The sequence below is a fragment of the Natrix helvetica genome (assembly GCF_964273705.1).
Source record: "Natrix helvetica genome assembly, chromosome: 15".
NCBI classification, from domain to species: Eukaryota; Metazoa; Chordata; class Lepidosauria; order Squamata; family Natricidae; genus Natrix; species Natrix helvetica.
Genome location: NC_138565.1, coordinates 1,950,148 through 1,972,887, shown reverse-complemented (window position 1 = coordinate 1,972,887; position 22,740 = coordinate 1,950,148). Strand labels below are relative to the sequence as shown.

Here is a 22,740-nt window from a genome sequence, read left to right as displayed (position 1 = left end):
CTCAATGAGTCCCGATAAATTACAGATCATAAAATTCTCTGCACATAATTATCCGGCAGAAAAGGAGTGTTCAAAGAAATATTTTCCCTGCCACCACCTCTGTTCCCATTTTTTTACCATATAACATTTATTCTAATATTAAAATGGCAGCAACTCAATAGATTGTGAATCATTAACGCACTCCATTGATTTCAGCCCCCCCCACTGCTCTCCCCCCCCCCCCCTGCCAGCAGCCTTGGACTCTCCCGGCGTGTGAAGACCAGTCTATTGGATTGAGATTCATAAGCTATTTGGGGGGTCGGCGAGCGAGACCTTCGGCGCTTCAATTGCTATCAGGCCCCAAAGTGATCGATCCGTGGAGATGCGGTGAATGGTTGGCTGTTAGCAAAGGAGTCTACACGCATCGTATCCAAGGCAGGAAGGGGACGATCCGGATGGAAGACTCTGGCGTAGAACATGGAATGGCTTGGAGAAAGGGGCTCTGCAGCGGCTCCTCCTCTTACAACCACTTTTGGCCCCGGAAATCCTGACGCTTATAAAAGAGAATATTTGCAGGGTTGAAATGAGGGGGCTCTCTCTGATCTTGATGGTTTTTCTTGCAGGAGTTTCATCACCCAACTAGGTAACCTCATCAGGGCTAGAAGGGAGATGGGTTTGCAAAGTGCAGGAGGAGGAGGACTGTGGGGTCCTTGGTGCTCTCTGAGCTTGGTAGCTTTCTTCCAGACATTTCACCACCCAAATAGGTAACATCATCAGGGCTAGAAGGGAGTGAATCTTGTCCCATTTTGCGACATTTCTTGCCCGTTGTTCAGTGAATCATTGCGGTTGTTAAGTTAGTATTGTGGTTGCTAAGAGAATAACTGGCTTCCCCATAAACCTGGCTTGTCTCCAGAGGAGATCAGGGGATTCCTGGGACATTGCAGCCGTCATAAACGCATTCCAGTTGCCCGGCGTCTGAATTTTGGCCTCGTGACGCTGGGGATGTCGCAATGCCCATCATAGGTTCATGTTTTCAGGGCCGTTGTAACTTGGAGCAGCCACTAAATGAACTGTTCTTAAGTCCATAGGTGTTTCCAACCTGTTTCTTCTGCAGTAGCTACCATTAGTCCAGGTCTGGTCCAACCGAATGCAGAAGCACCCAATTTCTCCCCTTGTAGTTTGGGGACCCCCACTGAGTGCTAAATCCAGGAGTTTTCTAAGAGCAGACAATCGGGGGGGACGGGGCGGAAGGGGGAGCTCCACAAGGTTTTATTTTCCTTTCCTTTTCCACCCTTCTCCTTGAGGTGCCCTTGGCCGCGAGCTTTCGTTAGCATAATCTGAACATTTGCAACCCGCAAACATATGATTGCCTCGTATATTTGGTGACATAACCAGGGGGCCTTGGCAGTTACACATTGAGGTCACCCACAAGTAATATATTCAGCCCGTTAAGTTATTAGGGAGATAAATAATTGGGGGGGGTTGCTTTGCTGAACTGTGAACTTTTACCTTCCCCACCCACCCACCCCCATCGGTGGGCTTCCTCGGGATTTTGCCGGCTCCGGGTCTCCGCAATTCCATTATGGTTATGAGCCCAGCTGTACTCCAATACAATTTCTTTATGGAGATCAGCAATAGGAATATTAAACTTTAAGCCCAAAGAGGTTGTAATTTAACCTGTATTATTTATTACAGACACAAATCCTTTACAATAGGGAAGAAGGAGGAATTAGTTTAAAAACACACACCGACACAAACAATCCATCCATAAACAGAAAAAAAGGACTAAAATGCATCCCTCCCTTGAACGCAATTAGATTGGAGTGTTGCACCAGACTGGGGAGAAGGTGACTTTTTTGGGGGGTGGGGGTGTTGCGGAGGGGGTGGGTGGGCTTTCTTTGTTTGAATTGCAGAGGGAGATGTTCTTGTCTGCAGCACCTGGGAGGGCAGCTGGGCACAAAACGCTCCTGATCTTTAATGATTTCAATAAGGATGGTGTGTAAACAGGAGGTGGGGGCGGAAGATCACACAGCTACCTGAACCTCAATTCATTCATTCAATGAAGGTGATGACGGCCTGGAAAAAAAATAATACCGTGTCTAGGTAGTCCTCGACTTACGACCACAACTGAGTCCAGAATTTACGTTGCTAAGTGAGACATTTATTTTTTAGGCCCCTTTTAGGACTTTTCTTGCCACCTTTGTTAAGTGATTCACAACAGTTGTTAGCTGTTTCTGCCCCCACTTTTAAGCTTTCTTTTCCTCCTCAAATTAAAACATTAAAACTTTCCTTCTCTTCGTTTTGAACTGTGCTGGATCCCCCCCCCCCTGTTGATTATATACATCTTGTTCATAGATGTCTTTGTCTAAATTGTTTCCTATATTCACATTAGTATATAGCATTCTGAAATTCTCTTCCTCTTCTTTCCTTTCCTCTCTTCTCTTCATCCTCAATTTCTTCTCTCCTTCGTTTCTTCCACTCCTCTCCTCAATTCTCTTCTCTTCATCTTCACTTTCTTCTCTCTTCTCTTCTCATCTCCTCTCCACTCCTCACTTCACTTCTCTTCATCCTCACTTTCTCTTCTTTTCTCTTCTCCTCTCCTCTCTGTCCTTCCCTTTTCCTTCCTTCCTTCCTTCCTTCCTTCCTTCCTTCCTTCCTTCCTTCCTTCCTTCCTTCCTTCCTTTCCTTCCTTCCTTCCTTCCTTCCTGTAACTTAACGGACCTGAGATTTATTCTCCCTTCTTTTTCTTCTTTCAAAGAAACTTCAAATGCGACTTCACCTTCATCCACTAGAATAAGAATTTGCAGAAGGGAGAGAGAAAGAGAGAAAAAAACGAAGCAAATTTCTCTGGCTGGGAGAAGTTTGCATCTGATCAAAACTATGAATCGGATTCTTTAATTGGCGAATGTTATTTTCCTCCTTCCGGTGACATCAGGTTTTGTAAGGCATGGGTTTCAGTCTTTCGAATCCTAAATATATCAAAAGGGTGTATAGTACCTTGAAAGGGTTTTGACAGCATGCTGTGTGTGTGTTGAAGCTTTCTGCATGGCAGCTCCCTTTCTGTTGTCGGATTCTGATGCCAACCGAAATGTTGCTTTTTAACCAATATTGAAATTGGTAGCCAACATAATTAACTGGGTTAGGGGCAAGATATTATTTACTATTCAGGGGAAGAGAGCATCGGGCAAGGGAGGGGATCGCAAAGGGAGGCAAGCCATAAAATTTCGCCTGTCAAAGTTATTAATTTTCACATGCCAAATGGTAATATATCCAAATAACTTACATATTTTAATAAGACACTTAGTTTAATGAAAAAGGGGTTTGCATAATGGGAAGTCATTAATTAGATTCTGAATTCTTGCCTGTTGCCTATATGTTAGTCTACGGAAAGGGGACAAAGAGGAAGTTTTTTAAAAAATTATAAATTAATGTATTAAGCAATAATAAAATTATATTTATAGTCGTTCCTGACTCTAGGGCGCGGTGCTCATCACCATTTGAAAGCCGAAGAGCCAGCGCTATCCGAAGACGGATCATGTGGCAGGCATGACTCAATGCCTAAGGCGCACGGAACGCTGTTCCCTTCCCACCAAAGGTGGTTCCTATTTGTCTACTTGCATTTTTTACATGCTTTCAAACTGCTGGGTTGGCAGGAGCTGGGACAAGTCACGGGAGCTCCCTCTATTACGTGGCGCTAGGGATTCGAACCACCAAACTGCCGACCTTTCTGATTGACAAGCTCAGCATCTTAACCACTGAGCCACCGCGTCCCTTTATATATCTATATCTATATCTATATCTATATCTATATCTATATCTATATCTATATCTATATCATCTATATCTATATCATCTATATCTATATCTATATCTATATCTATATCTATATCTATATCTATATCTATATCTATATCTATATCTATCTATCTATCTATCTATCTATCTATCTATCTATCTATCTATCTATCATCTACATACATATACATACATACACATACACACACACATACACAATTTATAATTATATAGATATTTCAAGTACATTATATGTATGTGTGTGTGTATGTGTTTGTATAAAATATATCTCCCTGTGGTCTCCCCTCCTATTAAAGCCAGATTTTTCCTGTAGAAGCCTAGACACGGCCGTCCTGGGAGCCCCAAGGGTTGAGTGCCACATCTGCCTTTCTACTCAGCGGCCAAAAAACCTGGGGTGGGGGTGGGGTGAGGAATGAGGCTTTTGGCCTGATTCCTTGGAGGGCCTGATTCCCCTAAATTTCCCGCAAAGCCTCAGCTCCCATCATCATTCAACCCGGCACGCTCTTCATTCAAAAGCCAGTTGGCAGGTGAAGATTGACGACTGTCCAGGGCAGATGTGTGTCAAGCACCACTAATGAAAAAGCTCCCTTTTGGGGGAGGGCTAGGCGGCTCCCCACTGCCAACCCCCCCCCCCCATCTCCTGCCATACGGAGCCCAGCTGGGCTGAGGTGAGTTTTGTAGCCCCCCAAATGCCAGAATTTACGACACACAAATCAGCCGCTCTGATGATGTGTCTGCTTTCAGGGCAACAACAGATGTTTGTTTATTTAAAAGATGTTGAGACCCTGAAAGAATCATAGAATCCTAGCCAGGGGAGGTACCTTGGAGGTCATCTATCCAACCCCCTGCCCGAGGCAGGAGACCTTATATGTCCCTCCAAACATGGCTGGCTGGGGAATTCTGGGAGTTGAAGTCCACCCTTCTTCGAGTGGAGGAGAGATGAAAACGGAGATGCTCAATAATGGCACAGCTGCCTGGAGAATGCTGGGCGTTCAATTTACCCGTCTCCAACATGGCAAGGTTGATGGACACTGGCCGAGAGGTCATCTTTGTCTGGTCTCCAAGCCATGGATTAGAGAAGCTTCTTCTCTCCCCTTTTCCATCACTCAAGTAGGGTGGGAGGAAAGTGTTTCAGCTGAATGGCAGGCCAAAGGTTTTGGGAAAGGCGTGATGGCACACAACCAGGTCTGGGATTCATTTTTTTTTTACTACCGTTTCTGTGGGCGTGGCTTGGTGGGCGTGGCATATTGGGTGTGGCAGGGGAAGAATACTGCAAAATCCCTGATCAGCTGGGACTCGGGAGGCAGAGAATAGATGGAGAGATCTTTCTTGTTTGGCCATTTGTCTCTAGGATCCATCTTCCAAAGTTATTCTCACAGGCCATTTACAGGAAGTGAAGGAAGGTTGCTTGAATTCCAGATAGATTCCTTCCCTCCTTCCTTCCTTCCTTCCTTCCTTCCTTCCTTCCTTCCTTCCTCCCTCCCTCTCTCCTGTCTCTCTCATCTTCCTTCCTTCTCTCATTTTCCTTCCTCCCTCCCTCTCCCTCTGTTCCTCCCTCTTTTCCTTCCTTCTCTGTCTCCATCCCTCTTTCTTTCTTTTCCTCCCTCCCTCTCCCTCCGTTCCTCCCTCTTTTCCTTCCTTCTCTATCTCCATCCCTCTTTCTTTCTTTTCCTCCCTCACTCCCTCTTCCCCTTCTCTCTGTCTTTGGTTCTCTCTCTTTCTTCTTTTTCTTTCTCTTTCTTCCCCCCCCATCTCCCTCTTCGTCCTTCCATCTCTCTCTCTTTCCTTCCTCTTCCTAGTTTCTCCTCCTGTTCCATTTTCCCTCTTCTTCCTCCTCCTCCTCCTCCTCTTGACCTTCCTACGCGCTTCCCACTTTCCTGCCTGGCTCATCAGCCTAGCAGAGAAACGGGATTCTTGGGCCCTTTGCGTCCACTTCCTCCTTGCCGCCTTTCTTCCTCGGGTGTTTCTCCGACTGCAGCAACAGAAGCGGTTCCCAAATTAATTTAGATTTCACGCGGCCCAACCGGACCAGCTGGATTTGGCAGGTTGGCCTTCTGTGGGAAGCCACAAACATCCCGAGGGGACACTTTGCAGTTTATAAATCTGTCGGGGGGGGGCTTGCTGATGAGCCCCCACTTTCACCACCAAACGCTTCTAAAGAGGCAGCGTTGCCCACGTCCCCGGGGGGGGCATTTTTCCTGCAAACATTGCATGCGCTGCAGAGATTTGGGCTGTACTTTTATGCGGAATCAGGGAAAGAAATGGGAAGTCGGTCCCCCCCCCCAAAAAAAACCCCATATCCTAGCAACGGGAAGGGGATACCTTTCCTTCTTTGTATAAAAGTAGGCCTATAAGATGGGGGAAGCATGTCTGTCCTTCAAAAATAAAATAAAATCATATCCAAGCAGGTTTCTATTGTGGAGTAAGCATTTGCCTTTTAATAACACCGAAGAGAGCTTCATTATAAAATAGGTAAGATTACACAAATGCAACAATCATTTATGCATGGGGATATTCTGGTGCATAAGAACATCAGCACACCAAACCCACATGGGCAGCTTCCTCAAGTCCAGTCACTCATCCATTCATCTTCTGAATCCTTGCTATTCCTTATATGAATTCCCCCAATGAATCTCACAGAAAATTTTAACTCCTAAAGACGCCTTTGGGGGGGGTGGGGGAGAAAGACCATAGTCAGTCACTTTGGCTAGTAATGAATTTACGGATAGTCCCCGACTTACGGCCACAGCTGAGTCCAAATTTTCTGTTGCTAAGTAAGACATTTGTTAGGTGAGTTTTTGGCTCCACTTTTTATGACCGGTTGGTTTTTTTTGCCACCGCTGTTAAGTGAACCGCTGAGGTTGTTAAATTCGTCGAATTCTGAGTTTGCGTCTCAGAAGGTCGCAAAAGGGGATCAGAGTGACCACGGGGACCCTGCGAACGTCCGTCGTAAATATGAGCCAGCTGCCAAGCGTCAGAATTTTGATCTCACGATGAAAACGAAGGAAGGAAGGAAGGAGAGGAAGGAAAGAAGGAAGGAGAGAAAGGAAAGAGGGAGGGGGGACAGGGGAGGGGAAGGGAAGGGATGGGCAAGGACAGGGCAGAGGAAGGAGGAAAAGAGAGGGAAACAGGGAAAGAAGGAAGGAAGAGAAAGGGCATAGAGGGAGGGAAGGAAGGGAAAAAAGGAGAGAGAAGGGGAAAAGGGAGAGGTTTAGGAAGGAAACGAGGGAAGGATGGAGCAGGGAGGAAGGAAGGGAAACCCCCCCCCCCAACTCCCTTGGCTGCCAGCCTCCCACTTGCTCCTGGGGAAGACAAATGAGCAAGCAGAGAAGGACGTCGTTGCCCGTCTGGGTTGAGCGGCACCTGCTCCCTTCCCTTCCCGACCATCCAGCCATCCACTCGGACGGCTCTTCTCGCCTGCCGGAGCCAGTGCCAGCCCCTCTCTAACGGGGGGGGGGTCTTCTGCATCCCGGGAAGGCCCATGGGGGCCGCCGCCCACCCTGCGCATCATTAGGTGCCCAATTGTGACATTAATTGCAGCTGCTCCTCAGGGATGTAGCTATCAGACCTGATTTACTCGCCTCCCACTGATGGGGCGGCACTGGAGGGGGGGCGAGGCGGGCAGGGGGCTTCAGAGGGTCTTCTAGGGGTGGAAGGGGTCCTCCCCCTCTTGACTTAAGGATGGGGGCAACCCGAGTCCCCTTGAAGAATCTCTGAGGAAGGGGCAAAGGAGGAAAGGATATTATTACACCACCCCATGCATCTCGCACAAAACACACACACACAAAACACAACCTAACTGTTGGTTTAAAAGGGAAAAGGGAAAGCACTCGGATTTTTCTCTCCCAAATATGTCTTATTTTTTTTCCTGTCTCTTTCCATTTCCCTTTTTCGTTTCTTTTCGTATTTTTTTTTCCTACGTTGGTGCTCATCTTTTTATCTTTGTATTTGTAAACGCTAATGAAATTATTCCAAAAATAAATAAATCAATTAAAAGCCAGTCTTCAGCCGATGCCCATTCTCTCGGCCGGGATCGGCTGCCTCCACATCCCCCCAACAGAGTCAGGAACAACACCCCCTATTTCAATATTATTTAATTTTACACCCGATGGTTCCTGGCAGTGTTGGGGCTGGCCTTGGGAAAAGGACTTGGGGAAATGCCCTGATGTTTTTTTAACTCCCCAAGGAAAGGTAGGGGTTGAATCTGCAAGGTGAATAAAACGGAGATGATTCAGGGACAATTAAATGGAAATAAAACCCACCTTTCCTTCCTTCTCTTTCCATTCCCTGAAACGGAGGAAGAGACACACTTTGTAAAAAGGTAATTTGGTTTTGTGTTTGTGTGTGTGTGTGTGTGGGGGGGAATGGCTGAAAAAAACCCAATGGACGATAAAGGTCACATAACATTTTGTAAGCCGTAGAGAGGCAGAAGTCACTCAAGGTTTACTAATCACCTTTAATGCTCCTTCCTTTTCAATCTCCCTTTAAATGTCAGCCTCACCTGCCTATTTATAACCCCCCCCAGTTCAGCAGCTCAGGTGCTACCTAGAAACCACCTTCATCGTGGCTTTTTCCTTTCTCCTCTTTTATTTTCTTCCCTCAGTTTTCATGGCCTTTCAAGGCAGAAGGGGGGGGGGGTTGAAACCAACCAGGAAAACCGGGCAATGGACCATCTTACGAAGGAGGAAGCCAGTGGTTGCTTAGAAGGGCTTCCGTATAAGATACCGTGTCTAGTATGAAGCAACGGACAGAAAATACAAAGGTTTAGAGTGGTTTTTTTTGTTTTTGTTTGCAGCACTCTGTGTTACAAAACAATTGGGGAACAAAGAAGTGGGAGGTCAGAAATTCAAAACTTGCCTATATTATCCTTGGGGGTGTTCTTCACACAGTCATCTTTCCCCCCCCCTTCTTCCTTTTAATGTTTCTAAATAATAACATAGTGAAAATGTGGGCATTCGTCTCAAAATAATTGTATGTTTTCTTGTTTTAAACCATAAAACAATGTAATATAAGGGAAGGAGAGAGGGAAAGTGGAAGGAAGGAAGAAAGAAGGAAAAAGGAAAGAAAGGAAAGAAAGAAAGAAAGATGGAAGAAGGAAAAAGAAAAAGGAAGGAAAGAAAGAAGGAAAAAAAGAGGGAAAAAAGAAAGAAGGAAGGAAGGAGCAGAGACAGGGAGGGAGGAAGTTTTTAAATCACCCTTTCCTTCCCATTTTATGCCTCATATTGACCTTGGTAATTATAATAATGAAAGGAAAACCAAACTCCAGATGTGTGTCTAAATGCAACCTGCTGCCCCAGTCTCGGCTGGCATTCTGATACCAACATCCAATTAAATATCCTGCAGGACCTTTCTTGCAAGTGGATTCATTATTTACTCACGGGAACAATTTATTTCACACATTTTACATGTTCTCTTCAACCAGGAAAAGCTTCCAGAGCAAAAGCTTTCATACAATCGGGGGAAACAAAAACAATACGAAAGACGGTTTGTTTATAATCTAAAGAACGTGGCATAAAAGGAAGAAGTCACGGAACGGGAAGAGGAAAAAACAAACCAAATCAGCTGCCCCTTCTCAAATGTCTCTGTCAAGACCCGTGTCGGAAAGAACGCCAAATCTAAAGGCTTTATTACCTCTTTCTCGCCTCTTTGACCTCCTGCTCAGTTGGGAAAAAAAGGAGAAAGAATGGAAAAAAACAAATAAATTCAAAATAGAAGGCTTAGGAAATTGACGGGCTCAATGGACGACTGCCTGGGACATACAAATACCCCCGGAGAGCCGTATGAACCGTTTCAAGTTAGGATTTTAAAATATATATATATTTTAAATATATATATATATATATATATATATATATTATATATATTTAAAAATATATATATATTTTAAAATATATATATATTTTAAATATATATATATATAATTACAGCTTGTCTTCTTTTATCATATTGCCACCAGCACAGAATAGAATGGAACTTATTAATTAAATTAATGAATTAAACAATTCCTAACATTTCACTGGCCCTTTCCTAGCCAAATTTACTCTGCTGGTTCAAATCCAGCTTGTGAACAATTGCAATTTCAAGATCTAGACCTAAGGTGGTTAACCTCAGTCCTTTAGCCACATTTTAATATATATTTTTTTTAACTTTTTTTCCGTGAAAAACGTCAAATGAGTTTCTGTTAAATTCCATCCTGTGTTTTTTGCCACCCACGTCTGCAAGACGGCACAGTTGCGTTTGGAAATTTCTGTTGAACAATATCTCCAGTTTCGTGAACTGCAAATTTGATAAGCATTCATCCCACGCTATCAACCATTCATCTTGGTTGGTCAAATGTTTCTCCCATGTTTTCTCTTGACTTTAAAATATATATATATATATATCCGTGGCAAAATAGCTACAGGCTGCCCCTTGGTGTCCATTGAGCCCCGAAGGTGGGTCTGATTCTGTTAATCAGGGTGCAATTTTTTAAAAATCAAGATAGATTAAATTCTGCGAAAGACCTCATCAATCTTTAGCTGACAAATTTATTGAAAATCTTAATGGTATTTGATTAGAGAGAAAGCGACACCAAACATTACACATAACCTACACTTAATACTTAGCTTTACAGGTGATGAGATATAGATATAGAGATATAGAGTTTGTTTTCTCATACTTAAAACATCTGGCTGCTCTCATCTGCTGTGAAAAGACACAATATAAAGGGACCATCGATGTTTTTTTTTTATTTAAAAAAATGGGTCACTGGGCTGTTCTTGAATGTACGAAAAATTGAGCCTAAAGTTTAAAGGTTTTTAATAAAAAATGTGGAAGAAGCGTTTGGCAACTGGAAAGCAAAGAGACACAAATTTGACAAACCTGGACATAGGCAGATGGATTGAATGAATTTTCCTGAACTGTGTGGTGTCCCTTTCTCCACAGGAGTAAATAAATTGAAAATCTTGAGAAATCGCAGCCGATTTTAACCCTCCGTCTCTTGGGGGCATCCCAGAAAATAAATGAATGTGTGTACGTGTGTAGCTCTCAACTTATGACCACTGCTGAACCCAACATTTCTGTTGCTAAGTGAGACATTTGAGTTTTGCCCTGTTTTACGACCTTTCTTACCACCATTGTTAATGAATTACACAGCAGTTATTCAACAAGCAACATGGTTGCTAAGTGAGTTTGGCTTCCCGGTTGGCGGTGTCAGTCGGAAGGTCGCAAAAGGGGATCATAGCGGACACTGCCACCGTCGTAAATACGAGTCAACATCAAAGATCGGAATTTTGATCACGTGGGGATGCTGCAGTGGTCGTAAGTGTGAGAAGTGGTCGTAAGTCACTTTTTTCAGTGCGGTTGTAACTTCGTGATCCCTAAACGAATGGTTGTAAGTTGAGAACTCCTTATAGTGCAGCAATTATTGTCAGTGAAAGGAGAGAACTGTTAAAAAAAAAACATTTTAGCAAATGCTTGGGCACCAGGCTTAAACACCTGTCAGTTTTGAAGGCACAGACACACACCCAAACTCTGAGCATTTTCTTTAAAAGGAAGGTTTTTTGCCTCCCCCGGTTGTGTCTGCAGTGTTGCAGATTCCGTGGTGTGTATGGAAGTGCCTATTTTTGACAGTGGCTCCTTTAACCGCTGTCTGTTGGAGAACAGGGTTGGATTTATGGGCTGCCAATCGATAAAGGGGGATACACAGCCCCCCCCTCTCCACCAGCTGCTGATTTTATGTCCCCACCTAAAGGCAAAAGCAGCTGCTTTCCGATCCGGGGAGACACACGGGAGAAATTGTAAAGAAAAATCATTTTTAAAAGGCATCCATACTCCTCCCCATTCCCATATCAGAAATTGTTCAAAAAACAAAACAAAACAGATCCAAAATGACATTCAGTCTGTATAGCTAAAGGAGCTCATTTACAGCGCCATAGAAAATAGCCTACAAATTAATTACAGTGACTTTTTATATATATATACACACGTATATACATATATATACATATATATGTACACAGATAAAAATAAAGGAGACTCGATGCTTGGCTTTTGAAAATCTAGATACACACTTGAGGCTGTTTTATTCTGTTGGGGAGGAAAGGAAAGGAAGGGAAGGGAAGATAGTGGAGGAAGCAAAGCTAAATGCAGCATACTGAACATAAAGAAAGAGGATGATGAAAAAAAATGCATATTAAGAAGAGACGTTAAAGCTTCATTTGCTGGATGGAAGTCAAAATTAGGAAAGGGGAGGGAAAGAAAGGCGAAAGACGAAGGGAAAGAGGAAGGGAAGGGAGGAAGAAAAGAAAGAAGAGACAAATGAAGAAGAGGGAAGGGGAATGAAGGAAGGAGAGAGAAAGAGCAGAAAGAGGAAGAAAAGAAAAAGAAAGGAAGAGAAGTGGAAGGGAAGAAAGAAAGAGAGACAGAGAGAGAGAGAGAGAAAGGGTGGAAAGAGGAAGAGAAGAGGAAGGGAATGGAGGAAGAAAAAAGAGAAATGAAAAAGAGGGAAGGGGAAGGAAGGAAGGAGGGAGAAAGAGCAGAAAGAGGAAGGAGGAAGGAAAGAAAAAGAGAAAGGAAGGAAATAGAAGAAGAAGAGGAAGGGGAAAAAAGGAGAGGAACAGAGAGAGAAAGGGAGAAAATTAAAGAGGAAGGAGGAAGAAAAGAAAAAAGAAAGGGAGGAAATGGGAAGGGAAGAAAGAAAGAAGGAGAGGGACAGAAAGAGAGAAAAGGAGTAAAGGAAAGAGGAAAAGGGAAGGGGAAGGGAGGAAGGAGGGAGAAAGAACAGAAAGAGGAAAGAGGAAGGAAAGAAAAAAAGAAAGGGAGGAAAGGAAAGAGGAAGAGGAAGGAAACCATGGATCCATCCATCCAACTCATCTCTTCTTTAGGGCCTGGGGAAGAGGCCCCCCCCAGAATGGAGGAGGAAAGAAAGCGAAGGCTCTTTCGGCTTCTCTTCTCTCCTCTCCGGCTGACGGGTTTCCTCGGGGTTTATAAAAAAATATCTTCTTCTGCCAGGAAGAAACGCACAGAGAACGGGCTGGGGGACCCCGGGGCCCCTCCGGCCCCTCCTTCCTGATACTCACATACGCTCTGCCAAACTTGGAAAGCAAAGTCTGCCTGGGTCCAGCCGTGTCTGGGGGAGAAGCTGCCCAGGGGCCTCCACCAAGCTGAAGCCGCCATCTCCTCCTCCACTTCCCCCAAGATCCAACCTTGGACGGGAGCTTCCGTGGCCTCCTTCCACTTGTCTCTGCCGGCTGACCTTTCCTCCTGCGTCATTCCAGGCAGATGTCCACTGTCTCAAGGAGTTCCTCCAGTCCAGGATCAAAACTGTGCGTGGTCAACTTCATCTAGCCAAGAAGCCGGACTGGCTGGGAAATCCGGGTACCCTCCGCTGCTTCCCGACGAGAGATCCGAATTGGGTCCGTTCCCACCCAAGACCCTCATAGGTTGAGGCACCGATTGTCCGCCTTGGCCCACAATGCCCAAGCCGTGGTCTGGGTAAACCAAGCTGGACATCAAGGACGGGTGGCCAGACATGCCTTGTAAGGAGCCCGGCGAGGGGGGCATCCCGTAAGGGCTGTTTGACCGGAGATCGTGGAATTGGTCCTGAGTTGGGAGGCCACCATGTTCCAAGGAGAAGTTTCCACCGCTCCCGGGGGGTTTCGCCAGGACGGGGGAGTTTTCCCCAAGAGTGCTGTAAATCCCGTTGGAATGGTTGATGTCGGACATGGAAGGTTCATCTGTGAAAAGGAAACGGGAAAGTGGGAGAGAGGAGGAGGAGGAGGAGGAGGAGGAGGCCCACAAGGGACGTATCCCTCAGGTCTACTCTTTCTGGGAAAGAACCTCCAACTTGAAGGACATCTATGGAGATTCTCAGTCATCCAGGTCATTGGTTGTCCCAAAGGTGCTTGTTCAAACGGCAACTGGACTTTGTTGCTTTGAAAAAGCATCTTGGGGACTTCCCTGAAGAACCATCTGCCCTGAACTTCATGCTCCCCGCTTGCTCGAAGGGAAGAACTGGGCTCAAGTCCACACCTGGTACAGATCCTCCTCGGCTTTCCACTACAGTTGGGACCGGGACTTCCATCACTAAGTGATGTTGTCATTAAGTGAGCCATCTTAAGAGATTACAACCCAATCTCTATATCTTGAAGGCATCTCACCCAGCAGACGTGAGTTCACGAGTCAGAGAAGTGAGTCTGGGATCCCGAAAGAGGAAAATTCAAGATTCGGTATATATTCAACTCGGTTGTGTGAATGCAGGTAGCCTTTGACTTACGACCATCCATTTACCACCTCTTTGAGGTTATGACAGCCCTGAAAAAGGTGGCTCATAATTGGTCCTCCCGCTTATGACCGTTGCAGGTCACATGATCCCAATCCAGTTGCTTGGCCAGGGTCACGTCGTGATTCCCCCCATTTGCGCTCTTCTCAGACGGCTTGCGACACTCGTGTCAATGGGGCAAGCTGGAGTCACTTAACGACCGTTGCAAAAAAGATCAGAAAATGGGCACAGGAATGTATATGACTCATTTAATGACCACATTGCTTAATGAGCGAAATTATCTGGTTGTAAATCGAGAACTACCTGAACTTAATTGCCTTCAAAGGGGCTGAGTGGGCGTGTCCAACATGATGTCACTCACATCAAGGGGCGCCTCGTCGGCCTCTATTCGCCCCTCCATTCCCAGCCCCTTCTCACCTGCCCAGCTCCTTAGGGCCCCAACGGGAAGCAGTTGCTGGAGCTAAGCAGCCCCCAGGAGAAAGAGTTGGCAAAAGAGCTCAGTTCAAATTGGATCTGGCCGAGAAGGAGGCTCAGCAGAAGCACCTCACTGAGGACTAGGAGCATAGGCTTTCCAAGCAGAGGGAAGACCTGCGGGAGTGCAAGGCCAGCTACCGGCGCCTGGAGGCTCACTGGGCTGAGATGGGCAGCCAATTCCAGGCCATGATGCAGTCCCACTGGAACGAGGCCCTCCGGCTCTTCGCCACCAGCGGCCCTTCCCTCCAGCCTTCGCCCAAAGCCCCCCACCAGGAGGCCGAAGCAGACTCCAAGTGGGAATTTCTGCCCCCTTTCAACCCCCACAAAAAGACCCCGAAGGGGGAGACTCTCTGCAGCAACACAAGCGTTCATTGCATGTATCCGTCCCAGGGGGGCCGTAGTTGGAGGACCCTTCATTTAGTGCAATATAAAAAAGGCAAATAATTTTTCTGCAGACCACCAACATTTTCTCACGGACCCCCCAGTTGGTGACGGCTGTTCTGGAGCACAGATTTGCACGCACACTTGCACGATGTTTCGTGTACCTGTGAAAGAAACCTCGGCATCGCTGTCTGGTCCCCCTTCCTGGATGCTGTCCTTGTCCGATTTGGAATTCCCCCTGGAGCGTTTCATGTTTCTGAAATATTGGCCCCACCTCTGCCTTCCGGCATCTTTCTTCAGGCGTTTCTCTTTGGCCCTTCTGTTCTGGAACCACACCTGGAAAGGGGAAAGGAGGTGTATTCATTCCTCTTACCTCGACCTACCACCACCACGGAGCCCAAAAATTCTTTTTTTTTAAAAAAAAAAATACTTGTCTATTTCATTTACTTTTAAAATTTAAATTTCTGTTGCTAAGCGAGACAGTTGTTAAGTGAGTTTGGCCCCTTTTGAGGAACTTTCCTGCCACTGTTGTTAAGTGATTCACTGCAGTTGTTAAGTTAGTAACACGGCTGTTAAGTGAACCTGGCTTCCCCATTTACCTTATAACAGAATAAGAGAGTTGGAAGGGACCTCGGAGGTCCTCTAGTCCAACCCTCGCTCAAGCGGGAGACCTCTTTTCCATATTTGTTAACTGCACACCTCCTTCAGTCGCAGGTAGAAAACCAAGCAAGGTGTGGCTTCAAACCCCTTAGAGCAGGGGTGTCCAAACTTGGGAACTTTAAGACTTGTGGACTTCAACTCCCTGGGGAATTCTGGGAGTTGAAGTCCACAAGTCTTAAAGTTGCCAAGTTTGGACACCCCTGCCTTAGAGCAACGTGGAGGTTTTCTAAGGAAAACTTTGCCCCCTCTCCTCCTTCCCCTTTTTCTCCGGGGTAAAATCGTTGCCTGACGCAAGATAGATGCAAACATACATTTTTCATTGTGAAACACGTATTTCTGAATGCAAGCAGAATTTGGAAATGGGGAAGTGGCGGTGAGGAGCATACGTGGTCTGGGCGCCTGGGCCGTTTTGCAGATAAATTCACCCGAGTGACAAAAATGTTCTTTCGGCAATGAAAAATGCAGGACCATAAGAAGAAGCTGAAAGGTGGATCTGGCCAACAGCCATGAGACAACATTTTTTTTTGCATCCCACAATATTTTAATGTTAGGATTTGCAATACAGGTAGTCCTCAACTGACAGTGCCTCATCTAGTCACCGTTCAAAGTTACAACAGCACTGAAAAAAGTGACTTATGACAGTTTCACAATTATGACCGTTGCAGCCTCCCACAGTCACGGGATCAAAATTTGGAAGCTTGGCAACTGGCTCATATTTATGACAGTCGCAGTGTCCCCGGGGTCACGTGATCAGCTTTTGCGACCTTCTGCCAAGCCCAGTCAAGGTTGTCACTTAACAACCGTGTGACTAAATTAACAATTGCGGTGATTCACTTAACAGCTGTGGCCAGAAAAGTCGTAAGATGGGGCAAGGCTCACTTAAGAATTGTTTTGCTTAGTAATGAAGAACGTTGCTGATTTCCTTGCTGAAGAGATAGATAGATAGATAGATAGATAGATAGATAGATAGATAGATAGATAGATAGATAGATAGATAGATATCTGTAATATAGACATACGTTTATAATTTTTAGATTCTAGATCTCTTTTTTTAATCGAAATGTGATGTGAACTTGCCATAAGACAAATAAAACAATACAGGGATTTCTTTTACTGCTGGAGAAATGGCCCTGGGTGCAGGGCAGGGTCAGAGTCAGAACCTGCCTTCCAATGCCCACCTGGATTCCAACCTCCATCCCTCGGTTATTTTTCTGCTCACCTCCAACGTTAACACCCACCTGGACGACTCTCATATCCAGGCCTGTTTCGGAAGACAGCTGCTCCCGGACGTGCCTTGCTGGTTTGGGCGAATTGTTGTAGGCATTTTTCAAGGTTTCCAGTTGTTTGGCGGTGATGGTGGTGCGAGGTCGCTTCGCCGTGGACTCAGCCTCTGAAAATGTTTATTTATTTTATTTATTTAGTTTGTCGAACATGTACAAGACAGCAGGTATAACTATAAGCATGGAGATGAACAAAGGAAATGAGTACAAATAAATGGGGATGGTAGGACAGTGTGTCACGCCTGCAGCCATCTTTTCCTTTGGATCTTTGGCCTGCCACACCTTCTATTATTCTACTATTCATTTTCTGTTGCGGGAAAATGGGAGGGGGGATTATACGGAGTTGGGTGATATGTAGCCATAGCAAAATTCTTTCCAGAAAGCCAAGGTCATCCTTTATTCTTTGCAGCTCTGCACCTGACCAGAACTGAATGGGTGGAAGCTGCCAGCCTGGCAGTGGGAGATTGGACCATGGGATGGACTTGTGGGTGTGGTGGAAAGATCTTGAACTTTCAACTGGGTGGGGAAAACCGGGAAGCTTTCAGATTCGGGTTTTCCCAGATGGTGATGGAAAAATAAAATAAAAAACTTTCCCCCACCCCAAAAAAGCAACCTCTCCATGCGTGGGAATCCATCTGCGGCGACTTCCTAATTTGAGATGGGTGGGGACCCCCCACCCGTTTGGAGGCCAAGTGGGAGAAGCAAGGGAGAGAAAGAGGTGGGATGAACACCAAAGGCCAACTTACCCCTCTGCTTGGCGGTCTCGTAGTCGGCCTTGCAGACCAGCCGGCTGTCCTCCATGAGGTAGAATTCGTCCCCGGTGGCCAGCTGCCTTTTGCAGACGATGCAGGAGAAACAGTGGAGATGGTAGACAAAATCCTGGGCCCTTCGGACCACCTGGGTGGGTGGGATGCCTTGCTGGCAGGCTGCACATTTCGTCCCAAACCTCCTGTGGATTAAAACCGGCAGGAGTTTAAGTCCAGTTGGATGAGAAGGAGGAGAAAATTCTGAATGTTTCAGAGCTCCCGCGTTAAAAGAGAAGGAACGGTGATGATCGCATCATCCTGGTGGCCAGCTTAGACTGGAATAGAGTTGGAAGGGTCCTTGAAGGTCTTCTAGTCCAACCCCCGGCTTAGGCAGGAAACCTCAGGGGAGGGAAAGGGGCGGAAGGCCAGAGGGGGAGGGTGGCCTTGGTCTACTCACTTAAAGAAGTCCTCCTTGCAGTAGACGCTCTCCCCACGGCTGAAGCACTTCTCCGCCAGCTGCACCTGGCAGTCGTGGCACCGGAGGCATTTGCTGTGCCAGTGGCGGTCCAGCACCTTCAGGATGAAACGGTCCACGATGTGTTGGTTGCAGCCTGCACAGAGAGGGATGTCTGGGGTAGGGGGTGGGGGTGGGGGAAAGGGTTCAGAGAGAGCAAGGACATCCATCAGTTCCTTCCTTTCTTCCTTTTCTTCCTTCCTTTTGTTGTTGTCGTGGTTGTCCGGTAATGTAATATTTGTCAGCAACAAAACCGACTCCTTCTCCAAAGCCCCCTCCCCATCATTAGATCTGTCTTCAAATGAAGAATTATTTATATCTCATTTATGCAGAGACGGCGCGATCCAAGCCCCACCGCTTGCTGGCGCTGCTCCAAAGGGTGCGAGGGAGGAAGAGGAAGAGATCCAAAACTTGACGAGAGGAAAAGAAGGGAAGGAAACAGGGCGAGATTTTACTTCGGGACATAATCGGAGTTTTGGGTCCTTTCAAACCCAGCCTTCCTCCCATCCCCAGTTACCGGCACTGCCCTTTATTCATTTTAATATAACAGCTTAATCAATTAATTAATTTATACAATTTATTGGCTGCCCGTCTTGCCATAAGATGACTCTAGGAGGCTTACAATCCTAAAGGATAAAAATGGCATAAAGTAAAAACGTAAATAATGCAAAGCCGTTTACAGATGGGGCGGGTGGAAGCAGGATTTATTTTATAAATAAATTCATGCTTAACCATTCACCGGGAAGCTAAATCCACTGAGTGGTCCAGGCCGCCCCCCTCTCCATTTAAGAGTTACGGAGGGAATTTTGCGTTTTTGTTTCACTGAGTGTGAAAAAAACTGCCACACAAACGCTTTTAAGTACTTTGGACAGCGAGGCCCCTGGGCGCTCCCAAGGCCCTTCTTGGTAGCCTCTGGTGTCCCCGGGCCAGGCCTCCTCTTTCGGCTCCCCGGACGCCCCCCTTCTCCGGAAACTTAAAAAAACCTCCAGCCAGTATGTGGTGGATATGTGCAGAGGCAAAAGAATATTGGGCAAAAATTCGTATGTGATTGGAAAAGATGATGGCAGCAGCATATTGATTTAAAGTCGGAACTGTTTTTGTTGGGTATTTTACCAGAGAAATATAGTAAAGAAAAAGCATATTTAATTATTCGTGTTATAACCGCAGCTAGAATTGTCTTTGCACAAAATTGGAAAATGGAAAAAAAATTCCCTCAGAGGCAGAGGTAATTAAAAAAAAATATTAGACTGTGCAGAAGTGGACAGATTAAGGTTTGGCAATTAAAGAGAAGGAAGAATCAGAATATTATAAGATATGGGGATGTTTTTATCACTGGAAAGAAAATCAATATAAAAAAGAAACAGAAAATTTGAATAATTTGGAAAAGAACGGAGAATTATAGGGGAGGAGTTGAATTAAAAGGCAATTGAAATGTAAAGGTAAAGGTAAGATAAAAATAGATTAAAATGGTGTAACTGGGGCATTTTGAGCGAGCAAGGAGGCTTGGCAAACACTGGCTTAAGAGGAAGATAGACTGCACCTGTCTGGGCTGCTTGAATTTGCCCCGACTAGATGGCCTTAAGAATTGCCTTTCAGGTTTGGAGGTTTTGTCCAGTTCAATGTGACTTTTCAGCACATCCAAACTGTTTCTGCCCTTCAGACATTTTTGTGGCCGCTCCCTCTTTCAGATTTACTCAGTGGATTTACTCAGATTTACTCTTTTGTCCAGATCTTGGCAAAAAAAATATATTCTGGAGGGGTTTAATTTGAGGAAAGAATTTGGAAACGGATGAGTCTGGAAGAGGGCCAAGAAACATGTTTTTTTCCCTATTTATTTATTTATTCAAGTTCCTATATGGTCCAAATGGTCTTGCTTAGCTTAATATCTTTTATTAAGGGAAAATATTTTTTGAAAGGTGTGAGAACAGTTGGTTATCGAGAATGGCATCGTCTTTGCTATTCTTCTTTTTGATTGTTTCTCCTGTTTAAAACTGATCTTTTGCCTCTTGTATGGTATGGTATAATAAAATAAAATAAAAATGCAAACGGGTTAGATAAATCTGAGGGAGGCTGGAAAAGCGGGATAGACACACACACAGAGAGACAGAGAGACACAGAAAACGAGTGAGAGAGAGAAATAGCTGGATAAAGAGGCAATGGATAGATGGATGGACAGATGGATATAAAATGAATAGATATATAATATAGATAGATTGATAGGTAGATAAATAAATAGATGGTGGATAGGTAGACAGATGAGATGAAATAGATACAGATCGATAGAAAAATAGCTGAACAAATAGAGAGATGGATGGATTGATGAATAGATAGAAGAGAGAGGGGGGGGGATTCCTGTTCTTCTGACGCTATAATCTGAATTGTTCCAGATCTTAGATCCTCTGTTCTGCTTGCTGCCAACCAGACCTTGCAAAATTCAATTTTCAGCTGGCATTCAAGGGCCCGTGAGACTCAAATCGCTAACAGGGCAATCGTTCTAAATAAACGCACCTGTAGCACAGCTGAGATGAGAATGGGGCAAGGCGGCCTGAGGAAGCCCCTGCCCCACACTTTTCTACTTTTGTTCCCGCTTTCCGTGCCAAGGTGGGTTCCTCCCCCCCTTCCCACCCGGCGGGTTCAAACTCCTGCGTTTTTCAAGGCGCCTGCGCGTAACTTTCTCTCTCCAAATGGGGGCGGCTCTTGCAAGCGCCTAACTTTGGGGCGGGTCCCATAATTTCTAATCGCTTCAAGTAAATGTTGCAGAAAAACAAAAGGAGATCCAAGAATATGAAAAGCCTCACCTACGGATCACGCCAAAACGAAAAAACAAACACCGATCATTGCTGAATTCAATCTGGTTTTTCGGTCGGAGCGAAACGCCGGTTCTCTTGGGCTGTAATTGTGATTACATCATCATCATGAAGCCCCTCGAGACCGGCAACTCCCACGTCTATGCTATTTTTTTTTGTTAATTAAATTATTAATGTCTCCCCAAATTATTCAATTGCGGATTGAGAATCTTTGGAGACCAGCCATCGCTCGTTATTGTTACCCCGATTTCTTGCCGGGTAAAATATCACAGCAAGAAAATCAGTCTCGTAAATCTCCTTTTTAATAGTGGTATTTATTATTTCAAGGAATATCTGACATTAGTTTGGATTTACAAGTAGAAATAATAAAAACTATTATTTATAATTACCTATTAAACTATTTACAATTTTTATTACAACTAATGATAACTATTACCAATAGTAATAGGAGTCCTTGGAGCAATATCAAAAGGGCTGCCTCGATACATGGACGTTTTGAACTTATTAAGACCAGAATATTCTTACTTGGCAAAAAAAAAAACAACCACCTAACACAGAACTGCCTATATAATATGCTCAGACGTTACCTTAACGTGTCCTTGGTTAGGACTGGGACTGTTACGTTTTTACGAGTTCCAAACTGAATCGGATTGAATATTAAATTATAAATAATAATAATACGTATTAATGCAAAGCCAGCAAGGAATTCATAGTTTTTTTTTGTTTTGTTTTTTTAGTGAAGGGTACATTTGTAAACTAGCTAAAACGTCCCCCTTTTAAAATAAATTCTGGGAAAAAGGAGCCGCTTATCTCCGCGCCTAATCGTGGAATTCAACTTTGAACCCCGGTAGATTAATCAAGGTGAAGCCTGCCCAGAGGCAAATTAATCAACCTGAAGCCTTCGTTGATGAGTCGGTCGAAGGCGAAGGGAGCCAACGCTTAATCGGTTGAACCGAGAGGTCGGGGCTGTGCCCCCCAGGCCTGCCTCGCCCCGTTTGGCTGCTGGGGTCTGTCAGAGGCGGCCGGTCATCCGACCCCGGCATGACGCTCGCGGGGGGAGCCCTGAAGAAGAAAAGGAGCGCAGAGCTCCTCAATGGAAGACGGTCCTCTTACCGCCTGTCTGGCCTCTCCCCCGGAGTGCAGGTCAGAGGATCCCGACCAAGAAAATATGTTGCTCCCTGAGCGATCCAAAGCTTCCGTTCGTACTGCGCCGTAGCTTCTCCACCCTGGTCTGATCTTACCCCCCCCCCCAGCTCTCCCGCCTTATGTATTTCTGTATTTGTTGACCACATGAAGTGGTCCTTGGAGCGTCTGTCCATCCAAGGTGGAGATGATGATGCGGGGGACGGGACTTCAAAGGAGGAACGGTCTAGTTGGGTGCAAATAAGGCGCCCGCATTTCCTCCGAGGATAAATTCGGTCAGACTGGATCGTCGGCCCGAGAGCGCCAGAGAACGGCGGGGAAAGTCGGAGGGACATCCCCCCCCCATTCCCCAAATGGCGATTCCTGCGAATCCGGAGTCCGGGTTGCGAGGATGGGGAGTGGGGAGAGAGAGAGAGAAGCGAGCGATGGACGCGGGGCTCAAGAATGTTTAAGCTTTCTTTGAAGGAGTGGAGGAAGGAGGAAACTCCCCGCAGAAGGAGAAAGGGAAGGGGAGAAAAGGGGGAAGAGGGGGGGGGGAAAGGTAGAGAAAGGAATGGAATTAAGCCTTCTTCCCCGAGACTAGGCCGTTCCCCTTCACTCTCTTTGTCCCACGCAGGACAGAGAAAAGTTCCGTTCAAAATTGCCTTCACCCCAAAGAAGAGGAGGCCCAGTTTTTGGC

At 45.6% G+C, this 22,740-nt stretch overlaps 1 protein-coding gene across 1 annotated transcript; it reads right to left on the bottom strand.

The window, feature by feature from the left end:
* Positions 1 to 12,695: 12,695 nt before the first annotated feature.
* LHX3 (LIM homeobox 3) lies at positions 12,696 to 21,961 on the bottom strand (the record flags this gene model as incomplete). Its single annotated transcript, XM_081967091.1, has 6 exons — positions 12,696 to 13,511; positions 15,076 to 15,247; positions 16,810 to 16,961; positions 17,598 to 17,800; positions 18,055 to 18,226; positions 21,811 to 21,961. The coding sequence occupies 6 exons, from the start codon at positions 21,959 to 21,961 to the stop codon at positions 13,093 to 13,095; spliced, it is 1,269 nt and encodes a 422-aa protein (XP_081823217.1). The 3' UTR covers positions 12,696 to 13,092.
* Between the last annotated feature and the right edge of the window lie 779 nt (positions 21,962 to 22,740).